The following is a 14,404-nucleotide window of genomic DNA, read 5'->3' as shown; positions in this document are numbered from 1 at the left end:
GTAACAGAGCCATAATTTACACAGGTTATTTAGTTTCACATTTAAACTTAAGAAGTTACTCATGTCAACACTGGGCATGGTGACTCATGCCTGTAATCCTAGCACTTCTGAAGGCCATGGTGGGAGGATCACTTGAGGCCAGGAGTTTGAGACAGGTCTGGGCAACATGATGAGACCTCACCTCTACAAAGAAATTTTAAAATTTAAATGGGTCTGCCTAGTTACTCGGGAGGCTGAGGCAGGAGGATCACTTGAGCTTAGAAGTTCAAGGCTGCAGTGGATGCACCACTGCATTCTAGCCTGGGTGACAGAGCAAGATCCTGTCTCTAAAAAAAAAATAAGAGGAAGAAATTATACATGTCTCTTAATTTTAGTATTCAGTATTCTGCTTTCTTAAACAGTACTGTCTTTGGAAATTCTTTTAGGATTATATTTTTCATGGCTACAGGGAATTTTTTTTTTTAGATGATCTCTGCTTTGTCACCCAGGCTAGAGTGCAGTGGCACAATCTCAGCTCACTGCAGCCTCCCTGGGCTCAAGTGATCCCCCCGCCTCAGCCCCCTGAGTAGCTGGGACTATAGGTGCATGCACCACACCCAGCGAATTTTTTGTATTTTTAGTAGAAATGGGGTTTCGCCATGTTGCCCAGGCTGGTCTAGAACTCCTGAGCTCAAGAGATCCACCCATCTCAGCCTCCCAAAGTGCTAGGATTACAAGCATGAGCCATCCCACCCAGCAGATACAGGGAATTTTTAGCAATTCTGTTATTCATAAAACCACAAAGTATAGTCTCTAATCAGTTTTATGTTGCAAAATACGAATGCTCTCTGGATAATTGCTGACATGAGAACATCTCGTCATTTCCCACTGGTTGGTATTTATATGCTGAAGGATTACTGCTACTTCAATAAAATCTGAAGAAAATTCATTTAATTTTGTTAAAGATGCCTCAAATCAGTAGCACATATATTTATTTGGTAAACTGAGCACTGTCATGCTTATACATTGTGGAGCTAAATAAGGGTTTTTTGTTGGTTTTTTTTTTAATTCACATGAACTTCCAGACTTTGAGTTTGTCTTCTCTGAATAAAAGATTGAAGCTTTTGAAATGATACTGTGTTCTACTCTTTTACAATTATTTTATTGATAGGTATTCCTTAACATGATTCGCTTATTTTAAAAAGATAGTGTAGTGATTTTGGCTTAAGGTTTTAAGTATAAAAAGAATTAGCACTGATAAAATTTATACCCTATAAAAGTATTTCGTCTGACTTTAAGGAGGTAGCTTTTTTCCCTATACAAACTGACCTGAAATTACTTTTATATGATATAGCAGGAATAGTTTTTGTTTTTTGTTTTGAGACAGAACTGACAGTCTCCTACATTCTAGCTGACCAGCCTCGTCATTCTAGCCAGACTGGAATGCAGTGGTGTAATCCTAGTTCACTGCAGCCTTGAACTCCTTGGCTCAAGTGATCCTCCTGCCTCAACCTCCTGAGTAGCTAGACACACCCAGCTAGTTAACAAAATTTTTTTTGTTGAGATGGGGTCTGTGTTAGCCCGTTCTCAAACCGCTATAAAGAACTACCTGAGACTGGATAACTTATGAAGAAAAGAGGTTTAATTGACTCACCGTTCCACAGGCTGTACAGGAAGCATGGCTGGGAGGCCTCAGGAAACTTAACAATCATGGTCAAAGGTGAAGGGGAAGCAAGCATGTCTTACCATGGCAGAGCAGGAGTGGGAGAGAGTGAAGGGGGAAGTGCCACACACTTTTAAACCATCAGATCTTGAGAGAACTCACTCACTATCATGAGAACAAGGGGGAAGTCTGTCCCCATAATCCAATCACTTCCCACCAGGTCCCTCCCCCTAACACTGGGAATTAAATCCAACATGAGACTTGGGTGGGGATACAGAGCCAGACCATATCAGGGTCTCATCATTTGCCCCAGCTGGTCTTGAAATAAAATTATAAGTGTAAAATGCTTAGAGTACATAGATGTTATTTACAAGTATACTATTAATGGTGGATATAATAATAAACAACTGCATAAGTATCATTCTTTCAAGCTATTTTAGAAGTCTGTTAACTTATTCTGCTGTTGCTGCCTATACTCAAGACCTTTTTAACTTGGGAATTGCCTTCAGAGTTGCCTAATGAAAAGAGTTCTCATTATTTCGTGGTTTATCTAAAAGCTATTATCTTAGAACAAAATGAGCTACTTTTAGAGTGCTTGCTATGTGCCAAGCATTTTGGTGAGCTATACATTGTTTTATTTAATCCTCATTTATCTAAGGAGTACATATTAGTCCTATTTTACAGCTGAGGAAACTGAAACCCAGAGAAGTTTTGTAATAACTTGCCCAGGATTACACAAAGAAGTGATGGAGCCTACTCTTAACCATTAGGGTATGGTACCTCTTAATTAAATCTTGCTCCCCCAGTGACTGGAATCTTCTTTTCTTTGTTTTCTTATACTTGGTTGGTTCATCTTTCTAACTGTATCATCTTATCAGGCACAAGATTTGTGAGTGGTTAGAACATAGGGTGGCCCAACAATGGAGTGGTCAAAAGACAGGAGGAAGTGTTGGATGTTTAATTTTTAACATCTCAGAGTATAGTTTGGAAAGCTCTTTAAAGTAGTTTGTTAAATGTATGAAATATTTCAAACATATAAACAAATAGCCCCATTATCTCCCACCCATATTTAACAGGCAATTTTAATATATTTCCACATTTGCTTCATATTTTTTTTTAATTAAGTACAGCCTTAAGCAACCACTGGCCACTTCCCATTATCACCATCATTGGTAACCTGCTGTCCAGGAGTTGATAGAGTTTATCAATCCCATGAATATATGTGAACAGATACCTAATGCATGTGTATAGTTATATGTTATTTTTATTCTTTTTACAAACAGTAGAAAAATTAGATCCTTGTATGTGTCTGTTTCTTAAGGACACGAGAAGAGTTTCTCAATTCGCAAAAAATTAAAAACTACAAAGGAAAGAGAATAGAGAAGTCTGACTGTAATCAGACTTAAAGCTTCTGTATCACGGGATAACGTGAACAAAGTGAAAAAACAAGCCACAATGAAAATATTTGCAACCCTATAACCATCAAAGGACTAAGATCTAAATTATATACATGTATGTACATGAGATCACAGGTGCTGTCACCGGTCCTAAGAACTCACTGATGTGGCAGTACATGAGACATAAGTTAAAAATCTTCCAGTATTGTGAATTTGCCCATTTTTATATGTAATTATGTAAATTTTTGCTGTATATGTTTTGAGGCCATGTTACATGTATGTCTACAAGGGCAGAATTGTTGTATTTTTCTGGTGAATTTTTTTTATCATTATATAATGACTTCTCAATTATGCATTTTGAGTAAAAATCTGATGTAACTAGAACCACGTTAGCTTTCTTTTTATTAATAGTTGATGTCTTTCAGCCTTTTACTTCCTGCTTTTCTTTGTTTTTATTTCAAATGTAACACAAAGCCTGTTTTTTTCCCTTTAGCGTAAGTATTGTCTATTATAAACCTCAAATAGCTACATTTTGGGTTCTTTTGTATAAAATCTTTTACCAGCCAAGTTTAGTCTATTTGCATTTATGGTAATTACTCATAAATTTGGATTCATTCATTATTATTTTAATGCTTTCCATTTATTATGCTTTTTCTTTGCTTATTTGTCCCAACCCTCTAGTCCTGAGTTTGTTAATACTGCTCTTGTATTCTTTATTCTGTTTTTCTCCCTTCCTCTATTGGTTTGGAAATTATACATTCTCTTTCTTCCTTTAGTGTACCCTTTCTATCCTTTAGTGGTACCTATGTATTTTGACATACATAAATAAAGTCTAAGTTAATAATATCTGTACCCTCTTTTTAATGCTTTAATTGTAACACTTTAGAGTACCTTAATGTAGATGTCTCCTCTGCCTTACATGTCCTTATTGTACAGCATTTTAGCTCCACTTTGTTTTTGTACCCCAAATGATTATGACTACTATAATAACTATTATTACTACTATTTATATAGCTAAAGTTTATTTAGATTTATCCATGTATTTACCATTTGCTTTGCTTATCATTGCTGCTTGCACTCCTGCCCTCTGGGTTCAGTTTCTTTTTATCAAAAAACATGATTTATCTTCATGTAACCCTCACGTTTAGGAATGAGAGCACTGTCATGTGAGGTCACAGTTGCAGAGCTGGCAGTGTTGTCTCACCTTCAAGTCTCTTGTCCTTGTGTAGAGTTGCTGTTCTTCCTAAAACACTGTGTCTTCCATGTATACAAATGGGAATTTAGTAAATATAATACAAATACAAATGGGAATTTAGTAACTATAAGGTGTCATTTCACATCAGTGGGGGAAAGTAAATGTTGCTGTAACAAGTGATGAGCTAAACGGGAAAGATACAGCTGGACCTCACTATATTGTATTCAGATCCTGGCTCTGACCGTGTTTACCTGTCCAGGTCTCATGATTCTTATCTGAAAATGAAATTGATAGTTTCTGAGAAGATTAAATGAGAATAATACATGCAAAGTGCTTACCCCAGTGAATGAGACATAAGAATCATTTACTAGATGGTAGTTATAGATTTTTTTCTTGCTTATTTTCTCTTCTTAATCTGTACATAAGTTTAGTATGATTAGACTATCTCAAGTCTGTTATGTGGCTAGGACAGTCACTTAATTGGCTTGACTATAAGCTTAGCTTGAGGAGCAAAAGTATAGGTGCTAAATTCATGTTGAGATAATAGAATACCAAGCATTACAATTAAAAGGAATGTTGAGTGGTTTTTTTTGTTTTTTTGTTTTTTTTTATAATGGACTCTGGAGTTAATGATGTAGGTTATTTGCCAAGTACTGTATGTTGAATGTATTACAGAAAAATGTCACCTTGGTACCTTCTTGAGAGATATCAAAGCAAGTCCAATATCCGTTCTTCCCCATCACTCTACAGTGTATCTAGTAATAATTATTTGTCTTAATCATAAGGACAAATAATGAAAATTATATTTCAAATTTCTAAGCTTTCATGGTTAAAAAAGCTTCTAGAAACTATTGTTTCTCCTCCCATGCAGTTATAATATGCTTAACTTTCTTTAAGATGGGTGTTTGGTAGTATCATTTACAATATATTTATTTTTGTTTTTTAAGCATGTTTTTATATTTGTTTAAGGTGGATAGGCATGTAGACCTGCTAGAAGTTGCCCAGGAAACTGATGGGTTTTCAGGAAGTGACCTAAAAGAGATGTGTCGAGATGCTGCCCTCCTCTGTGTTAGAGAATATGTTAATTCTACATCAGAAGAAAGGTATGTTATTTTGACTTGATTTTTAACACTTGTCAAAACCTTTTAGAGCTTTTAGGTTAGTTTCTTTTATTTTGCTTTATATTAGAAACACCGCTTATGAAATAAAAGGTAAATTTGGATTATCACCCCCTGCAACTTTATTTATTGCCATTTTTCCAAAGCAGAATTCTGAAAATGAAGGAGGGCAGAATTGTGGGAAGGGTCTAGAATGAAGGAGAAAAAAGGTGAATTTCTTCTGATGATCCGTGGAAATTTCACATGTAAATGTGAGGGGAAATTTCCCATGTAAATTGGAGATATTGAAGACTAGACCTCAATTTGTTAACAAAAATGTATTTACTGAACAAAGAAACCATTTATCACTGCAGCAATTTTACTTGGAACCAGTTCCAAAGTATAGTGAAGTTGAGAATCCAATTTTTTTAACAGCCTTATTTCAGCAAAGATACTAATGAACTGGAATAGTTCAGCCCTGGTGAACCATGTCCTAAAGGAAGTTTCCTAAAATGCCACTTGCCTGGAACCAGTATTATACTGCATTTCTTTTCAGAATATCAACCTTCTAACAATTTCTGTGATTCTTGGTGAACTCCAGTGTACTTTTGGGGGTTGTGTTAAAGGAATTCTCCAACTCTTGTCTCTTTGTCTCTTGGTCTCCCTTCCTCACCTTCCTAGGGTTTTCACTCCTTGCCTGTGGTATTCATATATTTAATTGCAGTGTGTTGCCATAGCAAACTTCAGCAAAAAAATGTTTTGCGAGCTTTGATATAGAAAGGTCTGCATGAAAGCTACTCTGTCAACTGGTAGCTGTATATGCAGTGGCTCTGGACTCATCATCGTTAGTGCACCCTCAGAATCTACCTTCCAAAGGTTTTTATTCTTTTTTTTGAGACGGAGTTTCGCTCTTTTGCCCAGGCTGGAGTGAAGTGGTGTGATCTCGGCTCACTGCAACCTCTCTCCCCAGGTTCAAGCGATTCTGCTGTCTCAGTCTCCCGAGGAGCTGGGATTATAGGCGCCCATCACCATGCCTGGCTAATTTTTGTATTTTTAGTAGAGACGGGATTTCAACATGTTGGCCAGGCTGGTCTCGAACTCCTGACCTCAGGTGATCCACCTGCCTTGGCCTCCCAAAGTGCTAGGGTTACAGGTGTGAGCCACCGCTACTGGCCAGGTTTTTATTCTTATATATAAGATTAAGAGGAGAAATAACCAACCAGTTCGTAAATTTTGCTTAGGTAAATTACACTAATAATGAAAGATCTATTTTTTTGCTGCCTCAAAGCCCTGAAAACTGTATTTCAGTATGAAAAGTCTGGCTAATTTTATATTTCCTGAATTTCATATTTTATAATTTTATATTTCAGTATGAAAAATCTGGATGGACTTGGGTTATAACTTTTTCCTGAATGTTTTTCCCTGAATATCTGTAAATTACAAGGGAGCCATAATATTCTGGACTTTGTTTCTCATTGAAGTAGGGAGGATTTGGATTAGTTGATTTTTACTGATAGTGAAGAATTTTACTCTCAATTTGTAAAAAGCAAAACATGCGTGTAAGTATATACCTAGAAATGCTACTTTTTAATTACAGTTTTCATGGGAATAATGTGATTTTTTAAATTGGAATTATATTCCCATTTCAATAAACTATATAACATTTTTTACCTTATGGTAATATTGTGTACTTATAGATGTGAAGTCTTTGTAGCTATTTTAGCTTCCTACTTCTTAGCACTCAGTGCTTTTAAAAAATTCCTTATGATTTCTCTATGTGTAGATAATTCCTGGAAGCATTTACATGAAGCTGTTCATTGTGGTTGTCTTTGGGGTCTTGAATGGTAAAGAGATTTCATTTTTATACCCTTTTCTACAGTTGAAAACAAAATTTTTTTTTACCACATGCATCTCTTTTAAATCTTGGTAAAATATTTTAGGGAGGCATATTCTAAAGTTATTTGAGTATTTGATGGTTTTGTTTGCATTTTAGCCATGACGAAGATGAAATTCGGCCTGTTCAACAGCAGGACCTGCATCGGGCAATTGAAAAGATGAAGAAATCAAAGGATGCAGCATTTCAGAATGTTTTAACACATGTTTGTTTAGATTAAGAGTAAAGATCATTTGTACAGTTCAGTGATCTAGTTTGGTGTGTCCTCTTATCAGTTAGTGGAAATAGAACGGAAAGAGTGCTCTTTAAACAATGAGGGAGCTCAGTGTTTATGGTTTTATACTCTGAATTCTAAGTTATTGAGATATAGTTGTTACATAGGTGGTATTACTGTTGGTCAAAAATCATGAGGAGGAACAGTTGAATCCAGCCTGAACGTGGGTGCTTGTGTTTGACCTTTTCAGCCATATATTGTACAGCCTTATAGAATCTAAGCTGGTCTTAAAGTCATAAATGATTCATTGGGTCATTAGTGAGAAACGGGGATGTGGTTAGGTGCTGGTTCCTAGACATGTGAGTATGCGTTTGTGTGTGTGTGTATATGTATGTGTATATTAAATGTATATATCCACACATTTTATATTGACATTCTGTAGATATGTTTGAATATAGAAACTTTTTTTACCCCAACTACTGAATCCAGGAGTACCAAATAATATATAGTAAAACTAAGATTTAAGGTTGTGTCAAAAAGGTACAGTGATTCAGCCATTTCCATTTGTCATTTGTTTCAACCTTTTTTAAGTTGAGTGTTTTTATTTCTGCAGTTATTAGTTGGATCCTCCACATCTTGCATATATACATGGGCTCAATTATTATGTTTGTCAGGATAATCAAATGAAAATACTAGTTCAGTGATCAGCATCGAATGGTTGTTAGGCAGCCATGAGCTCAACACTGATTTCACCTCTTGAGTATAAACTTTTTAAGTTTAAATTGGTTTACATGAAAGTGGATTAAAAGGCCTTTCAAAAGAATGGGTTTGAAAAACCTCAGTACCCTTTAATACATGTACATTTCTTTCCTTTTCTCATTTAATGTAACATGTCTGTTGTAACTATGTTTCTTAAATATTATTTTAAGGTTATGTGTTCTTTAATTATGGTCAAATATAATTTGGTCACCAAAAATGAAATATTAGTTTAAAACAAGTAGCTGTTACTAAGTGTGCTAAAAATACTCATTTTGTAATTAATTTTAGTTTTCTTAGTATATTATAAATTGTGCCCTGGTCAGGTACAAATGTACACATCAAAATGCCCATATTGTATCTATCTGTAATCGTTTAATGTGAATTATATGTGAATTTTTTTCAAAATTTTACTAACCAGAATTCTGTTATAGGCACCTAACCACGCAGCATGAGGAAAACGGCACAACACAATCTTGAGGTGCCTTCTGAATCATCAGATTAAATTATGCTTCGTATGTTTTTGCTTTTACTGTATTTCTTTTAAAACTCTAAATCTTTATTCATGTGTTATTGGATTAATTTATCTGATAATGTGCCTCACAAGAATCTGTTAGATCGTTTATTCTTCAGTTGTACTTTGAATGGTGGGGTGGAAGTTTCAGGTGAACAATGAATAACAAAAAGCAAGTTATGGAAGATTGTGAAGAGGATGGAAAAATTGAATACAAGATACCAAAAATGAAAAAAAGTGTCCCATTTTTAATAACTATATTCTATTATTTTATAAATGTGTAATAAAGGGGTCCCTCTTTATTGGTTGTTCTCCACTTAATCTTTGGTCTTTTTCAGTAATTTTAAGTTTTCTGGGATTTTTTTGGTTTATAAAACTTGTGTTTAGACTTTATCTTGCTATGGAGTTTTCACACTTCTATAGCACATATCCTAGTATCTAGTCATTTCTGTTTTAATATGAATTTCAGTAATTTAATTTTAATCTGGTGACATATTAATCGAAAATAAGGAGTAATGTATACCTCCACATGTCCTTTCTTTTTGTCTTCTCTTAAATTCACAATATCCAGTAGGAGTGGTTATTCAATTTCTCATCAAATGAAGTTAGAGAAGTATACTAATCCCAGCAACTATGACTCATCTAGGCATGTTAAGACCATAAAGTAATTCAGGAAACTATTTTCCTGATTTTTAAATAACTTTTAGTGTTACGTAACATCTATCCTTCTGTTTTAGACATGCATTTCACATATGTAGTTGAATTCTAGATTCTAAGATAATTCATTTTGGGTAATACTTAAGAGTACTGGATCTAGAATCAGGCTTCCTGAATTTAAACTCAGGCTCCCCATTAACTAACTGTGTGTCTGTGAGCCCCAGTTTCTCATCTGTAAAATGGGGCAACAGTGGCACTCATCTTAAAGGGTTGGATAATAAAATAATGCATGTAAGGCCCTCAGCATAGTGCCTAGCACAGAATTACTGCTCAAATGTTAGCTATCATATTAATATTGTCACTTTTGCACACTGATGTACATTTCCTGTTGACCAGGCTCATTCTTTAAGCATTCTCCGTGCTTAAACCAGTTCCATAATCCCTAGGCCTGTACTCCAGGGATTGAGACTGAAAGGATCATTTATGCCATGTTTCTCTAAAAGCATCATTGCTGGAAGACTTTTGATAAGTCTGATGTGTCTCAAGCTATTCTCAGGCCTTTTTATGTAGAGTTTAGAAATGAAGTATTTGAATCAATTTAGTATCTCCTTTACTATGTCTCTCCTTTTAATCTCAGCCAACCCCCTACCTGCAGGTAAACCCAGCACTCATGATATTAAGAGCTGGGTTGGGGTACTCTATTCTGTATGCATAATAATAGCTTAACATTATTTAGTAGCTGTAACTTACAGGTTTAATGCTAGATGAGGATGTCTCAAGCCGTGAGTGTGCTTGTGTAAAAATGGTGGCAACATCATCTCGTTGGTAGGAAATTTTTACTTGAATTGTTATTTTGGGAAAATGTTAACAGATTTCTTCTGGATAAAGAAAATAAATTGGATGATGTATATTTTATGTTTCTTTTTAGCTTCTCTTAAAATCAGAATATTGAACAGAATTCTGATACGCTGAATATATATAGTGCATGGCTGAAACTCCAGCACCAACTGGGTGCTTCAAATGAAGTCATAGAATAATTCCATTTAGAGCTGACAGAAATCTTTTCAGAGCCTTCATTATTAAATTTGTTATAGATTTAGTTATCAAAGATAGAGTTCTGTAATCTTTTTTTTAAAGCTAAAGTTCTCTTTATTTACATGTATAGGAAAACATTCTGCCTAAATCATGATGTTAATGAAAATCATATTGAGGAGAACTTGAACCTTATTAAATATGAGCTTCTAACGTAATTGACTAAAATGTGATTGTCATATATGACACAGATGCTGTGTGCAGATGATATCAAACCTAAAACCACTTAGCAATGTGAGAAGAAACAGAAAACATCCCAGTTACCCCGGTGTAAAGTTTACACTATTTATTAATGGCCCATAAGGGTCTCATTACTAAAACACTGAAGTGGGATTATATTTTTGTAATCGTCTAATATTTACAGTCATAAACCTGCATGAGAATACTTTCAAATACTAGCTTTTGTGCTTTTAAAATAGGTAACAGTGAATGTTAGTATTGGGTGTGGGATGCATCAGGGACACAGGTTTGTAAACCATGACAATTCAGTTGTAAAACTAAAGCCAAGTGCACCTGTAGTCCCAGCTGCTGGGGAGGATCACTTGAGCCTAGGAGGTGAAAATTGCAGTGAACCGATATTGTGCCATTGCACTCCAGACTGGGTGACATAGTGAGACCCTGTCTCTACAAAAAATAAAAAAAAAACCCTAAAGCCAAAACGTTGAAATAAGTTACTGACATGCAAATTTGGAACTGAAACTAGAACACAGTGGTGTATATCTCACTGTTCTGAAAATACACAGCTTCCAGAAATTCTAAGAATGGCCAAGATAACTCAAATAGGGGATTGGCTATATCCAGTAAAGCAAAATCACTTGCAGTCATGTCTAAGGGAGATGAGGGTCATCTGTTAGGCCATAGTCATAGACTTATAAAGAATACCAGTTAGGATTCTGTTTGTAGCAACCAACTCTAGCTAACCTAAGCAATAAAGAATTTATTTGAAGGATATAAGATCAAACGGAAGCTAAAGAACCAGACTCAGGATAGAACTTAGCTCCCAAAGATTTTTTTAAGCAGAAATTGCTCAATAATCTTGCTTTTATTCATCATGGATTAAATTAACTCCAGCTGCTTAAAATGCCCATTCAAGATTTAAATGCCTGGACGTGAGTGTGCAAACCTAGGTCAGAAATCACCCCTGGCAGTCTTGGAGCTTTGAGAGGACTCTACAGGAACTACTTGGGCTTAAATGGTTTGAGGCAAAGCAGCTGGGTTTACTGATTCATCAAGACTAAATGTGAAAGGAGAGGTAATTTATTCAAAGGAAATTGTGGAAAGACTGTTAGACAAACAAAATCTGACAAATGACCAGGTGGTTATTTGAAGCCCTAACATTGAAATATGTTGGGTGTTGGGTATATACTAAATGAAGGGCAATATTATAACAAGTGGACATGCTGGAGGTATGAGCAACTTACGTATGTAGTTTGGACGGGCCTTTAGGGACTGCTTCTTCAGATCCCATAAGCTCCACTTCCACTTGATGATGAATGCTGCTTGGCTTGCCCCACTCTGCCTAGATGGATGGTGAGCAACTTTGCATGGTAAGCAAAGGCTGTCTTGTGCAAATGAAATCTCTTAGGCAACAGCTATCAGAAGAATAGGTGACTGCCTGTGGTAGTCTCTGTTTTAGGGAGGTGTCAGAGCTTTATCTTTCTTTAGGCAGATAAAGGGGCTTCAGAGAGAAACCTCTGCTTGCATCCTCTGTTTACTTTAGTGAGGTAGATAGATGTAAATTTCCTTTAGAAATGGACAGCTTTTCAGAGCTATTCCTGCCTGCAGTTCTCAGAATAATCAACTTGAAATACGTCAAAGAAGTATATTCTGAGGTGGCATATTGTGGCTTCCCCTCATTCCATCAAACCTTTAGACATAAGAACAATTGACTGACCTGGTGCCTATCCAGTTTGCTGGTTTCCTGCCTATAAGGAAAGTTATGTTGCAGATCAGTGGTAGACCTGAAAGTCAAATAATAGAAAAAAAGGAGGATAAGGAGAAAATGAATTGCTGTTCCCAAGTAATCGAGATTTGTTTCTTCTTGCAGGGAAGATGATCGGGAAAATATTGTGACCTGATAAAAGTGTTGATACATTTAATAAGGGTTTGCCACCATCTGACTAAATGATAACATATGCCTTTCAGAGTCTTTTCTGAAAAATATCCTGAAACAGTTTGGCATACTCCCTCAGCAACACTGACATCTTCATGTGTTTACATAGACATATCCCGCCACTTTGCCGTACTAATTGGCACTAGGAGCCACCAAGTAACGTGGGGAGAAAAAAGGGGGCTACAAATGGCAGCTTTGAATTGGCTATTTACACCAGTTTTATTTGGGGTGAGGATCAGCAGCAAAAAGATGCATGAAGCCTTCAGGATAGAAGGGAAGGAGGGGCTCAACAGAAAAAAGCTGCAGGCCTGAAGGCTGCTGAAAGTTTTGGTGGGAACAGGTAACCCTTTCTGCATTAATAGAGGTACAGGGATTGCTGAGAGAAAAACCCAACTGCTTCCAGCCCTACTGGTGAAACTCCTTAGGGGCACTTAGAGAATAAGATCTGTGCCTTTGAAGTAAAGGGAACAAAGTAGCTTCATCTGAAAAAACAAAAAAAAAACACCTGCGATGAAGTTCTGGGCTGAGGAGGCCGCTGGGCAACCCAGCAACTACCGAAAATGTCATTAAGTGCTTGGCTGAGACCATGTATCTTACACATCTAGAGCACAATTTAGAATATGACAAGAATAGGCTGGGCATGGTGGCTCACATCTGTAATCCCAGCACTTTGGGAGGCTGAGGCAGGCAGATTGCTTGAGCTCAGGAGTTCAAGACCAGACTAGACCACATGGCGAAACCCCGTCTCTGCCGAAAGAAAAAAAAACAAAAATTAGCCAGGTGTGGTGGCGCACACCTGTAATCCCGGCTACTCTTAAAAAAAAATTCTTCTAAAAAAAAAATGGATACATGTGCAGAACATGCAGGTTTGTTTCATAGGTATATGTGTGCCATTGTGGTTTGCTGTACCTATTGATCCGTCCTCTATGTTCCCTCCCCTCACCACCCCGCAACAGGCCCCGGTGTGTGATGTTCTTCTCTGTGTGTCCATGTGTTCTCACTGTTCACCTCCCACTTATGAGTGAGAACATGCAGTGTTTGGTTTTCTGTTCCTATGTTAGTTTGTTGAAGGTGATGGCTTCCAGCTTCATCCATGTCCCTGCAAAGGACATGATCTCATTCCTTTTTGTGGCTGCATAGTATTCCATGGTGCATATGTACCACATTTTCTTTATCCAGTCTATCATTGATGGGCATTTGGGTTGGTTCCATGTCTTTGCTATTGTAAACAGTGCTGCAATAAACGTGTACATGTGTCATTATAGCAGAATGATTTATATTTCTTTGGGTATGTACCCAGTAATGAATCCCAGCTACTCCTGCTTGAACCCAGGAGGCAGAGGTTGCAGTGAGCCAAGATTGCGCCACTGCACGCAAAAAAAAAAAAAAAGAAAAATGGCAGGGTGCAGTGGGCTTGTAATCCCAGCACTTTGGGAGGCCGAGGCAGGTGGATCACAAGGTCAGGAGTTCAAGAACAGCCTGGCCAACATGGTGAAACCCCATCTCTACTAAAAATACAAAAATTAGCCTTGCATGATGGTGCATGCCTGTAATCCCAGCCACTCAGGAGGCTGAGGCAGGCGAATCACTTGAATCCAGGAGGTGGAGGTTGCAGTGAGCCGAGATCGTGCCACAGCACTCCAGCCTGGGTGACAGAGCAAGACTTCGTCTTTAAAAAAATAAAAAATAAAAAAGACATGAATAAGGGTAAATAATCTCAATTATGATGTTCAAGAGAGTTGCTGCTATCTCACTCCAATTATACAAAGTCACAAAGCCCTTAAGTTGTGTGGTCAACCCACACCCAATGGTACAGGCAGAAAAAACTCAGCC

General features: G+C 36.8%; 1 protein-coding gene across 8 annotated transcripts in view; it reads left to right on the top strand.

The window, feature by feature from the left end:
• Positions 1-9,011, top strand: part of ATAD1 (ATPase family AAA domain containing 1) — an 88,519-nt gene extending 79,508 nt beyond the window's left edge. For 6 of the 8 annotated variants that reach the window (XM_019035318.4, XM_019035317.4, XM_055353213.2 and 3 more), the window contains 2 exons: positions 5,204-5,337; positions 7,325-9,011. In XM_019035318.4, the coding sequence (XP_018890863.1) occupies positions 5,204-5,337; positions 7,325-7,445 (255 nt within the window). In that variant the 3' untranslated portion in view covers positions 7,446-9,011. Of the gene's footprint in view, positions 1-5,203; positions 5,338-6,701; positions 6,825-7,114; positions 7,171-7,324 lie in introns of those variants that run through there. The other 2 variants (XM_063709764.1, XM_063709763.1) reach the window with 2 other exon arrangements.
• Positions 9,012-14,404: the final 5,393 nt, after the last annotated feature.

This window comes from Gorilla gorilla, chromosome 8 (assembly GCF_029281585.2).
Source record: "Gorilla gorilla gorilla isolate KB3781 chromosome 8, NHGRI_mGorGor1-v2.1_pri, whole genome shotgun sequence".
Lineage (NCBI taxonomy): Eukaryota > Metazoa > Chordata > Mammalia > Primates > Hominidae > Gorilla > Gorilla gorilla.
This window is presented reverse-complemented; position numbering and strand designations above follow the sequence as displayed.